At 45.7% G+C, this 13,511-nt stretch overlaps 1 protein-coding gene across 1 annotated transcript; it reads left to right on the plus strand.

Annotated features, from left to right (window-relative positions):
• Positions 1–8,797: 8,797 nt before the first annotated feature.
• On the plus strand, positions 8,798–10,530 carry LOC122114645 (C2 calcium-dependent domain-containing protein 4A-like). The gene is made up of 2 exons (XM_042687957.1): positions 8,798–8,865; positions 9,388–10,530. Exon 2 carries the CDS (start codon positions 9,436–9,438, stop codon positions 10,528–10,530), a length of 1,095 nt encoding a protein of 364 aa, XP_042543891.1. The 5' UTR covers positions 8,798–8,865; positions 9,388–9,435.
• The last annotated feature ends 2,981 nt before the right edge of the window (positions 10,531–13,511 follow it).

Consider the following 13,511-nt stretch of genomic DNA (forward strand, 5'->3'; position numbering starts at 1 on the left):
GGACGCCGCCAGCGCGCATGCGTGTGCGGACCCCTCTTCCTCCTCCGCCTCCCTTCGTCCCCGTGCGTCCTCCTGCGGCCGGAGGGGGAGTCGCGGGATGGACGCGGTGCGGGTCTTGGGCCACCCTGCCTGAGCATCCCAGGGAGAGGAGAGAAAAGTTCAGGACACAAAGGTGTGCAGGTGACCCCCCCCCCTCCAATCTTGGATCCAGACCGCCCTGCCAAGCTTCCAGAAACTTCTTTCAAGCAGGCACTGGAATGACTGAAGAGCAGGACGAAGGGGTAAAAACCTGGTCAGGATGGCAGAGACGTGCTTTCCCCTTAGAAAGGCATTTCTTCTTGCCCTCAGTGATCCTTCACTCACCAACCACTGCTTTTAGTTTGCTGTCCTTTAGGGAAATGAAACTCAGGCCTTAATACTCCCCCCCACACACACACACTTTTGAACTAGGAGGTTTGGTTTTTTATGTCACTTTTCTCCCATGTCTCTGTGTGGCAGGACCTTCAAAGCAGGACTTTTTACACTGCAAGAACTTTCAACAACTGGTGAAATATCAACCGTCCACTGACAAACCAGTTGTCTCGTTACAAAACTAGAGGGGGATTTTAATTTTTTCAAAGGCTGGTTGAGATATCACAGAAAAGCCTAAGATATAGTATAATTACTTCTAGTCACAAGCATTTATGACATGCTTTGATACAAAGTAAAAGTAATATCTGAAAAACTATATTGTTCCTAAACAATCCAGGCTGCTACAACATCCTCGGAAAAGTTGTTTCTTAAATATAAATCCACTGGAGTCCAGTGCTGGTGGCTCACAGTTGCATCATGTTTCAGAGCCATCTGGGACAGACGAAGAGACTCGTACCCAATTAACTATCAAAAAGCAAAAGTGGAGACATGGGTCAGGTGTAAAAATACTAGCCTTGAGTGGAAAAAGGTAAGAACTTGAAGGCCCTGAATTCAAGCACCAGTACCAGCATAGATAAACAGACAGATAGATAAAATTTAAGTCCACTGGGGACAAATTTGAAAAAAAAAAAAAAAAAAAGAACAGCTACAATCAGAGTTATGCAAAATGTAAGACAGAAAGAAAGGCAGAGTACTAGCCAGTTCTAACAACATCTACCTCCATGTTTCTATTCTGGCTATATATATAATATTATATGTATGTATATATATATATATATATATATATATATATATATATATATATATATATGTTCACACTGACTCCAGAGTTAGTTTCCAGAAACACAGGTCATTCAGGTCATCGAACTATCCCATAATGTCCACTGTTTAAAACACAGTCCTTAGGCTGTCCTTCTTTGTATACTCACACTGCTGATACACTGAGGCAGGTGTCAAAAAAGAAAAAGAATACATATTCCATTTAAGATAAGGCATGCTCCGTGGTAAAAGAAACCAATACAAGGATGTATGAACAATCATGTAAATTGGTATGAAGGATTTCACAGGTAGCTTGAAAAGGTACAGACTTGTGGGAGCTTTACTCATTCCTTATAATCTGTACAACTTTATAGTTTAGACAGGATAGTGAATCAACATGCTCTTACACACTAAATCTATTTTACTATGTTTTAGTTATAGCTCATGAGCTATCCTATCATTGTCATTCCAGAGGAAGAATTTTCATGTAATCCTCAAAAAAAAATTGATAAGTAATTGTCCCAATTTAATAGAAGAACTAAGCTTTGGAATGATAAATAAGTTTCCTAGACTCACATAGCAGTATTTAATGTGCTTTACTTCCCCCAACACTGACACCCTTTTTTCTGTCAATAATTACACAATTTAATCACTGCTGGGCTATTAGTCATTCCCTGAGATCTTACTTTCAAAGGTGAATGGGAAAATAAATATATACTTATAAATGTATATGTGGAAATTTTCATTTAATTTTTTAATATTTCACTAAACATTTAGTTAAAAATGTTTAATATAAGCAAGGTTAACTTCATCTAGTAATAGCTATTTAATTTTGCTAGTTCCATTTTCACCTTATTTAGGAATTGTTAAATGCCCCCAGTAAGACCGCAAATCTTCTACACTTCTGTAAGACTCAAAAATTTACAATCCCAATTTAAAACAAACATAACTCATGTTAAGAGATACCAATAGCATCCTGAAGTAAAGCCCTATAAGGAGAAAGAAATCCAGTGCAGTAATCATCAACTAGTAATTATCATTCCCACCTTTATTCTTTCTTAACATGGAAAGGGCCGGGCGCTGGTGGCTCAGGCCTGTAATCCTAGCTACTCAGGAGGCTGAGATCTGAGGATCGAGGTTCAAAGCCAGCCCGGGCAGGAAACTCCGTGAGACTCCTATCTCCAATAAACCACCAGAAAACCGGAAGTAGTGCTGTGGCTCAAGCAGTAGAGTGCTAGCCTTGAGCTGAAGAGCTGAGGGACAGCGCCTAGGCCCAGAGTTCAAGCCCCACGACTAACCAAAAAAAAAAAAAAAGGACAATAAACGCTATTATAAAAGTAAATGATCAAGGATTGAACTGTAAAAGCAAATGAGTGAAATATTTCTGTGAAAAACTAGTCACAATTAGAAGACACTTAAAAAATTAACTCTTGAAAAAAAATTCATTAAGGAAACATTCTACCACTTGAGCCACACACCATTCTTTTCTGCTTTTGGTTTATTCAGGTAGGATCTCAATCTTTTTTGACTGGTCTAGCATAGGAGTATGAACTTCCTACTACTACCTCCCAAGTAGTTGGGATTACAGATAGGCCCTACCAGGCCTGGCCCCTTCATAGTTCTTTATTCTCCTCCCCCCAGTACACAAGTACCCCCGCAGCTGGAGAGATGTAAGTATAAGCCATGGCACCAGGGACTTAGAAAGGTTAACCAGGAGAAAAACAGGAGAGGATAGATCCTAGATGTGATGTCTCATTGTTAATATATTCATCTTATTGTGTCTTGAAATACTAGAACTTATGTTTCCTATCTAACATTGTACCCATTGCCCAACCACTTCCATAATTCTGCTTTGAAATGCTTGCCTTTACTCTGCCTGCCTCAATGGTAAGTAATCTGCTTGTGTTCCCTTCACAGAATTGTTTTTTAGCTTCATTACCAGGTGTTCCTATGGCTACCAACAGACTTCCTCTGAGTCGATTTGTGTGTTCCAGGCACTTGGCCTGACCCTGTTACACCATCCTCCCAAGAACTGAATGGCTCGAGCTTGCACGTTAAGTAAAACATAAAGCTTATTGTTGTCTCAGGGAATGGGGCCCGTGAGGACCCAACTCACCTGTGTTGAAGAAATACTGTACAGGAAATACTCCTAAAGTATTACTGAAGAAAGTGACCTGTTAATTAACAAAAAACAAAAGCAAATCTCCCTTGCCTAGCAAAAATGTTTTTAAAGGAATCTCTGCATGACTCACCTAAACCTTGGCCAAGCAAACCTTCTTAATAACAGGATTATTGGAGCCCTTTCTCCTACATATGTCATACTTCCTGTGGGTCAGGCCAGAGATAGCTCTTTCCTTTTTCTGTTTCTCCCTGCTTCATCTTGTTTTGATACATAAATCATTGCTAAACTTCCACTCTGAATTTCCTCTTTTGCGAAACCCCTCAAAATGCTTTTTGTCAAGGATTTTGAGTTCCTGTGGTTCGCATGGAGAAGCTGAGGGTCTCTCTCTCTCCTTCCCTCTCACTAGGGGAATCTTTCTCTTCCCTTTCCTTTCTCTGGTAACAGAAGGATACAGAAAGAGAACATGGGGCATAAATGGTATTGATAAAAGTCTAAATTTTTAGTTGGCTGAAGAAGTCAGAGGGCTCATTTTAAAATTACACTTCATAAATCACAGAAATGTGGCAGAAATCATTCCATATGTATTTTGTATGCTATGTATAAACATTTTTCCATCTCTTAAGAGCGCCAATTTTATCATGAGCTATGTGAGAAACAGAAATATATTAAGAATCATCTCTGGGGGCTGGGAAGGTGGCTCAGTGGTAGAGTGCTTGCCTTGCATGCATGAGGCCCTGGGTTCAATTCCTCAGCACCACATAAGCAGAAAATGCCGGAAGTGGCGCTGTGACTCAAGTAGTAGAGCGCTAGCCTTGAGCTGAAGAGCTGAGGGACAGTGCCCAGGCCCAGAGTTCAGGCCCCACAACCGACCAAAAAAAAAAAAAAAAAAGAATCATCTCTGCTCACCCAGAAACATGGAAAATGGGATAAAGTAGCAGAGAAGAGACAAGACTCCCAAGGCGAGGGGGGGTGGGGGGAGGAAAACATACTCTGAGCTCTCCTTCAGGTCACTTCTCTCTCTCTACCTCCCAACCGCTCCCCCATCCTCCCCCACACACAATGCTTTGGAACGACAGGTGGTTACCAATGTCCCTAGACTGGAATCCTGAGTGACAAAGCTCCTGCTGGATAGAGGCCTTTGCTGAACCTTTTAAGCACACAATAGTGTGAACCTCCTGCAGGCATTTGCATCACCCCTAGGTAGTCCCCCACAACACGATGCCAGGATCCTTTGGCTCTCCATTCATTTTGTGTCTTTTCTCTGCTGCCCTCCTCTTTTATGAGAGCCATTTTGTTCCTAAGTCACAAGTATGTCTTTTGGGCCAGCAGAGAGCAGCATATTAGAATATAGATGACAGTCTGCCTAGTCACTCCTTCCAGCCCAACTCTTACCCATGGTAGAGCCTGTGCTTACACTGTCACGTTGCTCAGGTAGAAGGGAGTTTTCTTTTAAGGATATAAGCTCATGGGGAAGAATGATGAAAGGGGTGATACTGATTAAGATGCATCCTATTCATCAACCTGACAAATTGAATGGTAATGACTTGTGCAACTACTTAAAGATAATGAAATACTTTTTTTTAAAAAAAAGGACCTATCCTCAAGAGTCATTGTTGCTGTCACCTCAAAGCTGTTCAGACAGGAAGAGGTCTAAAGCTGATTGTGGCTTTCTTCTCTGTAGGCTGCAGAGGGAACTGGCAGGCACAGTGGCTCTTCTGTCACTCTTCTGCCTTGACTCCTTGTCATCCTTACACAGCAGAAGTTCCAAGGGTCTGGAGGTGGTTCTTCTCTTTAAGGAGAGAATGAAGGTGGAAGGATCTGCAAGAGATCCTTGGCTAGGTATGGTCCCTGGAAACATGGATTTATCTTGGACTATGTACCCAACCCACTGGTGTTTTTGCAGTAAGGAAGTTGTCTCATTGAATGTTCCGTTCTGCAAAGATTAATGGATCCTACATGAATCAAGAGGCTAAGACAAGGAGGACCTGGTACAAAGCTGGCCTAGGCAGAAAAGTCTGTGAGACTTCATCTCCAATTAACCAGCAAAAAGTTAAGTTGGCCTAGTGGTAGAGCACCAGCTGTGAGCAAAAAAAGCCCATCTTTTTGCTTAGGTGGGAAACTGATAGTTACTCACTTAGAAAATTAAAGCCAATAAAGCACTTCACTGGTATTTTCATTTTCAGTGAAAATCTGTAAGAACTTTTTGGCTTTTAAACTCCTCACCTTATCTGTACTCAATACATTCCTCTTTCTTTAAACCTGAATTGATTGATATCAAAAAAAAGATGGTAGCACTTCCTAGACACCATGCCACTATAACAAAATGCTCTGTTCCCTAAGACTCCATGCAACATGTTATTAGTATCTGTGAGCTGAGAGAATGATTTTCCCATAACATCCACATCAGATTTCTCACCAGGGGGCTGGGAAGGTGGCTCAGTGGTAGAGTGCTTGCCTTGCATGCATGAGGCCCTGGATTTGATTCCTCAGCACCACATAAGCAGAAAAAGCTGGAAGTGGTGCTTGGCTCCAGTGGTAGAGCACTAGCCTTGTGCTGAAGAGCTGAGGGGCAGCGCCCAGGCCCAGAGTTCAGGCCCCATGACTAGAAAAAAAAAACCAGATTTCTCACCAGACACCTTGTGTGAGAAGGCAGTGGTTTGAAACATTCAGAAATGAAGGATAAAAGCATCAGCCAAGAATCCTGTTACCCAAGTATCTCAACAATAGGAGGGAGATAACTGAGGCATTTCCATGAGCCTCTGTCCCTTTGTGCTGCTGTGATAAAACATTGTAGGTAATTTGAAAACAACAGAAATACATTACAATTCTGAAGACTTAATCCAAGATACAGAGACATTCTGTGTGTATAAATGGTACTTGTGGCTGTTTCCTTACCACCTTGATTTAACAGAAGAGGTTTTATTTTATTTGCTTTAGGAATCTCCTCCTCCCCCTATTAGTTTTCCTCCTCCTCTTACTTTGAAAGAGAGACTCACTATAGCCCAGGCTGGACTTGAACTCTTGATCTTCCTTCATATATATATATATATATATATATATATATATACACACACATTTATACATATATACTTATATATGTATATATTCATATATACACATGTGTATATATATATACATATATACATATACATTATATATATTATATATATAAACAACTAGCTTTGAACCCACATATAACGCCTTCTTGGCATGTTCATACACATCTTTTTAACTCCCACAACAATCTTACATAGTAGACATGACTTCTCCATTGAACAATGGGCTCAGACAAGTTAATAAACCTGATTAGCAACTTCTCAGACTGGAGCCTTGATTCTGTTCTTCCTCATTATTGTAACCCAGGGTTCTCTGTTCACACAGAACAGCATCTAGCCTCTTGAGAAAATTTTGTCAGAAAACACAGATACGGCCTTCAAGTGTATAATTTGGTAATTATTCTCCTGTAGATTTAGCCCTAGTCCAAGAATACTAGCCAGAAGTAGGGGCAATATCAAGACAAAAGCAAAAAACTAGTCAGATCATGGTAAACCCAGAAGCCCTCTCCAATTTTGCCTGTCAAACTAAACATAAAACAGTGTTCAAAATCACTTCTCACTCCTGCATAGCCAACTGGAACTTACAATGTACCTCATCTTCTAAAACATATCCTTTTTGGTGAGTGAACAACCTGTTAAGGTCCGGTATAACAAGAGATCTACCTTCCTAGCATGGGGACTGGAAGCCAGGAAGAGTCAGTAAATACTGCTTTTGAATGAATGAATTAATGAGCACTGTTTTTTCTCTAATAATAAATCTAACATCTGGCATCAGGTTCTATACTAAATCCTTCATCTACATTATTTTATCCTATGCTAAACCCTACTCTCAATTTTACATTTGACATGGAGGCTCAGAAAAATTAACTTGCTTTTAATGAGCATTCCATTCTGGAATAAAAATTATATATGATTCCAGGCCCAGTTTTCTTACAAAGTTCCCACTATATTGATAATTATAATCATTACTGTTATGCAATTAAGCTTTTGCAGGCATGGTACATAATATTTTAAATTATTATATTACTTAAATCCACTAAGCAACTGATTTACTATTCATTAGTAGGCTTTATTCCCTCCACCTTCCATCACTTTGTGACCATGTATAAGTTACTTGCCCTTCAAAACTCAGTTTTTTATTTATACAAAAGGGAGCATCAAAATATGCCAGGGTATGCAAGTGGTAGAGCCCTAGCCTTGAGCTGAAGAGCACAGGGACAGCACCAGGGCCCAGAGTTCAAGCCCCCGGACCAACAAAAAACAATAACAAAAATACGCCAGAAACCCTGGTTTCTGTGACAATACTAGAAACTGTAGATCATGTAGCCAGTGCCCATGTATCTTGGAAACAAAATAAGCATGCCCTATCCTGAAAGCACCTTTTTTTTTTTTTTTGTCGGTTGTGGGGCTTGAACTCTGGGCTTGGGTGCTGTCCCTCAGCTCTTCAGCTCAAGGCAAGCCCTCTACCGCTCGAGCCACAGCACCACTTCAGTTTTCTTGGAGATAAGAGTCTCCCGGACTTTCCTGCCTGGGGTGGCTTTGAAATGTGATCTTCAGATCTCAGCCTCCTGAGTAGCTAGGATGACAGGCGTAAGCCACCGGCACCCAGCTCTGAAAGCACCTTTGAATTCAGCTAAATTCAACATTATTTAGGGAAGTAATCCACTTGCAAAACAGCTTCAAAATACCTCAAATCCCTTTCAGCCCTGGCTAGCTGGAAGGAACTCTTAACAGAATGACTACAAGTTTTCAAAAGAAAGGAAGATGGTCTCCTAAGTGGACACAACTTAGGGGGTATTCCCAAAAGGACAATTCCAAACAGCCCAGATCCATGGAGGAGTACATTGTCCTAAAAACAACCAACATGGATTTAAAAATTGACCTTAAAAAAACGGAGGCATACTACAAGAAAGTGCCCTAATCTCAAATGTACACTAGATGATTTTTAACATAGGGATACACCCTTGCCACTCCACCCAAGTCAAGATATGGACCCCATTTCCGGCGCCCAGTGTTTCTCCCTAACCCAGAGTGACTTAAAATCAACAAAGTGCACTCAAAATCAGAAGGGGAAACCAGAAAGTAAATAAAGAGCTTCTGAAGGTGGATAGCAGGAGGGAGGGACTGGGGGAAAGAATTCACTTAAGAGTAGGACAAACCAGACTTCTGTCTTCTGTTGAACCTCCGGTGCACTGCGCGCCCTTGGCCACGTTCATTCTAGACTTAATCCACTTAAGCACGTTTGGACACAAATCTATGCCAGGTTTCTCGTGAGAATATACCTCCCACCAACGCAGGAGAAACGAACCAGTTCCAGGATCTGCTCAGCATATCCAGCCACGTGGCAGCAGGCTAGGGGTGGGCCTGGCGTCAGGTTACCAGGCAGCGACTGGCACAGCCGCTGGTATAAAGGCTCTGACCAGCTGTCCTGGACGCCGGTGCTGAATCCCGCCTTTCCCGCTGTAAGTTTCCCGGGCTCCGTGCCCCTCCGCTCCCGCGCCGCAGGAAGAACCCCAGGTACTTGCAATCAGTTTAGTTACAGGTGGAGGGGTGGGAAGGGGGGAGAGAATGGAAGCTCCTTGGAAGCTCTTTGCTTCCAAAGGAGAGAGAGAGTTTTTCAAGAGGCATTCGAAATTATTTTTAATTCCCGCCGAGGACTGGGGTGCAAGGTGCAATCGTCCCTTGAGGGAACGAATGACTGGGCAAGGGCAAAGTGTCTCTTGGCAAAGAAGATGGAGCGAGCGAAGCTAGACTCCAACGGTTTAAGAATCTATTAAGAATCACTGTTTTAGGCCAGCGAAGGGAGGGATGGAGATTAAATAAAAGCAATCATATCTGCAATCTCCTTGCCCAGGCCACGGAGACAAGACAAATGAAAAACTCTTTAAAAAAAAAAATAGTTTGCTATAGGGGATGTGAGGTGCAGATTTTCTTCTCCCGGGGACAGACAGAACCGAACACGGAGGCAGGAGAAAGGGGACAGAAATGGATGCCGTCTGCGGGGCTCATTCTTGACCATCTTGCTTCTGTGCTTGGCAGGCGGCCTGCCACCCGGCCGAGCCACCCTGATCTCGCACCTGCCTCCCGATGTGGTGTCTCGAGCGGCTCCTCCGCGACCGGGACGGGCTTCTCTTGGGTCGGACCCGCCACGCCCAGACCCGATCGCCCAGCGCGTGCGCAAACGTGCTCACTCCGGAACGAATCCCCGAGTTCTGCATCCCGCCGAGACTCGAGTCCAGCCTCACTTTGATTGATCTCCGAAAGTCTTGGGAGCAAATGGCCAGGACGGACGAGGGCGCGGGCCGCACCGACTGGGACCCGCGCTCGCAGGCCGCGCTCTCGCTGCCGCACCTGCCCCGCGCGCGCACCGCCTACGGCTTCTGCGCGCTGCTCGAGAGCCCGCACACGCGCCGCAAGGAGTCGCTCTTCCTCGGGGACGCGCCGCTCCGCGCCCCGGGCCCCCACTCCGCGCCGCGCCCGCGCGCGCACACCTACTCCGCGGGCGCCGTGAGGCCGGCACCAGGACCGGGAGGGGAGCGCGACGCCCCCTTCGCGTCCCCGCCATCCCCGGTCCCCGCCGGCCCCCAGCCCAGCCCGGACTCCGTCGCCCCGCGGCCCCGCGGGCGCCGCCTCCTGCGCGCCCCCGACGGGCTCCTGGGCCGCGCGCTGCGCGCCTGCGGGAGCCGAGGCCCGGCCCGCGCCCGCTCCGCCTCCGGCAGGGTAAAGGACGGGGACGGGAACCAGGGCGGCCCCGCCTCCTCCGAGCCCCCGACCTCGGCCCCCGCGCGGCCCGAGCGCCTGGAGGCCGAGGGCACTGTGCCCCTGAGCCGCGCCGGCTGCGCCCTGCGCCTGGCCGCCGAGTACTGTCCGGGCAGCGGACGCCTCCGCCTGCGGCTGCTGCGCGCGCAGGGCCCGGCCGGGGGCGCCCTGGAGCCCTGCGCCGTCGCCTGTCGCCTCCGCTTGGTCCTGCAGCCGCCGGGCGCCTGGCGCGCGCCCAGCAGCGGGGGCTTGGGGCGCAGCCGCCAGGCGGCCTTGGAGCAGGACTTCTGCTTCGATGGCCTCAGCGAGGAGCAGCTGCGCCGCCTGGCCGTGCGCGTCCAGGCCGAGCTCAAGGGCCACGGGTTGCAGCGGGGCCGCCGGCTGGGCCAGGGCGAGCTGCTGCTGGGCTCCCTGCTGCTCTGAGTGCGGGGCTCCCTGCTCAGTCCCGGGGCCCGCTGGACGCCGGACACTCACAGCCGCTCCGTACAAAATAAAAAGACATTTATTTTTCTATGTAGGATCTGGCCTCAGTGTTGTCTTCCTTCCTTAGCCTCCACTTGGATCATCTTATTTTGCTTTGTGATTGAGAAAAATGGAAAAAGTAATGACACCCCTCCTTATTCCTAGTACCCCGCATCCCTTTTTCCAGATTATTATTATATTCAAAGGAAATCGGGTTGGTTTGGGAGCAGGAGAGAAAGATTTCTTTATCAGCTGAGATCTTTCTTCCTCCTGGCTTTATGTGATCGCCAAATGGGCTGTGGCTTCAGAAAATACTCATCAGAATCATCCTCAGTGCTAAGATTCTTACGCACAACTTTGCACAGTGACATGATACCATTGACAACTACCTCGGGTGCTGTCAACCGAGGGTGACACCCCTCCCTTCTGTTAGAGCCTCTTGGTGGGAAGTGAAATCCTTTCTCACTGAGAAGCCAGATTCTTCTGGAAGTAAATTCTTCAATGGTTGCTAAGGAAGAGACAAGTAACAGAGGTGGAGAATCTTCCAGAATGGCCCTGTGAGGGAATAGATACCTCTGGTGTCTCTTTCTTTTCCAGAAAGATCCCTGAGAAAGCTTTCCTGCCTTTGTGAGCGTTTTCCTGGCAGTATTCTTCACCTAACTGTGTGTCAAGTTACACAGTAATTATCCTTCAATGGGATTTGCCAGATAAGACCAGATATAATTTGTTAGTTTCTTGAGGACTAGGTTCAAAGTTTCTTGTTTTGTTTTGTTGATTTCAACAAATGCACTGGAGTCTGCTGAAAGTTGATTATACCCCAGGGTTTCTCAGTTACAGACATCTGCTGAGGGGTGGGATGTGAATGTCTAGTAGTCTTTTTTTTTTTGTCACTAGCTTCTAGTCTAAAGGGGGGGGAGGGGGGAGGGAAATCAAGTCATCTCCCTGAGCCTCATTTTCTTCATATAATACCTGCTTTGTTTCAGGCAAAATTGTGAGCTCTGGAGGGCTCAAGTGCCTCCTGGAGAGGTGGAAATGAGGGGCCAGAGAAGGACATTCGTTCAGTTCCATAACTTTTTGGGCTCAGCATGAAGTTCCTCTTTCCTTAAGTCTCTACTTGGGGTAGAAGTGGGAGTGAACCCTTTAGCAGTCATGGAGAGATCAAAAATTTGAGATCAGAAATCAGAAGTGAGATCAGAAATCATAGGGTAGACACTTAAAAAAAAATGAGTTTCCATTAGTTAGACAGGGAGAGGTTTTGTTGTGACAATTCCATGTATGTTTACAAAACGTATTCTGATCAATCTCACCGCCTGTCACAGTAGATGATATTACATCTCTATTTCAAAATAAGGAACCAGAGGCCCAGAGAAAGAAAGCAAATCCTTGGGGAGGGGTGGGGGCACATACCTCCTAAGTGGAGGAGAGATATCTGGGTTCCAAAACCAATGTAATTGTCTTCTTTCCTATGCACCTGCTTGCAGGCCCAGCTCTGTGAGAACCTGGCTGGTTTCTGTGAGAGCTAGTGTGAGGATTAAATTATGCAGAGTGCTGACCCATCCAGGCCTTAACACCTACACCAGGCACCTGGTGGAGTTGTTCCCATGACATCAGTGCCTAGCTGAATGAAGGGACAGCTGGAGAGAGCTGGTGAGCACTGAGACCTCATTCTTCACTGCAAGTCTAGAAGCTGGTTCTCCTGCCTGATCTAGCCTGAGGAAGACTCTACTTTTGGCCCCTGATTCTGTCACATTGGCCCCTGTTCTCAGGCTTAGATAACCCTGGGTCTGCTTTGTCCAACCCTAACCTGCCTTGGTGATGCCCAAGTGAATTTGTATATCAAGATTAAGGCCATTTCTTGTGCAGAGACTGCACAACTCACAAGAGTGATTATTCCTGCCTCTTGAAGAACAGTGCAAAGAGGGGTGCTGCATGCACCCTAAGTCATTAGCATATCAGCACTTCATCCTTTGGGTGCTGAGGGGCAAAGTCTCATTGACAAGGGACAATGACAAAGAGTTAAGGCACCATACACATCTTTATGGTGTCCTGGTCCTGTCTCTCCTCAAAGCCAGGGAAGAAAGAACCATGATCAGGAACATACAGTAGAACCAGACATTTTGTTCAAGAAGAAAGAAAACTCAAGTGCCAGGGCATCTTGACTCACAAAATGGAATCCATCTTAGCTTCAGAAGTTCTGACTAATACTTTATTTCACTCCTCTCTGAAGGGAGGAAGCCAGAACTGAGATCTGGTCCAACCTACTGGGCCTGCAGGCTTTCTGGGATGGGCACCTTTGGAAGATGGGCTGTAGACTTAAGATGAGCAGGGCAAGGATATCGCTGGTGGATGCAGCTCAATCAAGAGATTCCTTCGTGACAGCAAACCCAAGAGGCCAAAAGAGCAAAGGAGGGGGCAGTGCCGGACTTGTCAGTGTGTCCACAAAACTGTCTCTGTTGCTATGCAATGCTACAACTGTGGTACTGAGATAGAAAGGGGAAGGATAAGGAAGTGTGATTATTAATGCACTTGAGTGCAAGGCAAGATTCTAAATGCTCTCCATGCAGTACGACTGCTTTGTGCCCATGACAGCTTGCTATTATTCATGCTTTGCAGATCAATAAAGCTGACTTCCGAGGTCAAGCTATAAATACTTTCCTTTCTGGAGAAGATTCTAGACAAGATGGCTGGGGTACTGGCAGGACAGGTGGAAGGCAGAGGAATAGAAAGGGGAACATATTCAAACAAACTTTGCCCATCTCAAGTTCTTTTCCTGATAGCGGTTTAAAATTCTAAATCTTTCCTCCATCAAGACTGAGAGAGAGAGCTAGGCACTAGTAGGCCATACTTGTTATCCTAGCTACTCAAGAGACTGAGATCTGAGGGTCACAGTTCAAAGCCAGCCAAGCAGGAAAGGTGGTGAGTGGCTCAAAGTAGTAGAGCAC

Source organism: Dipodomys spectabilis, unplaced genomic scaffold (genome assembly GCF_019054845.1).
Source record: "Dipodomys spectabilis isolate Male_0828 unplaced genomic scaffold, ASM1905484v1 ptg000108l, whole genome shotgun sequence".
Taxonomy (NCBI): Eukaryota; Metazoa; Chordata; class Mammalia; order Rodentia; family Heteromyidae; genus Dipodomys; species Dipodomys spectabilis.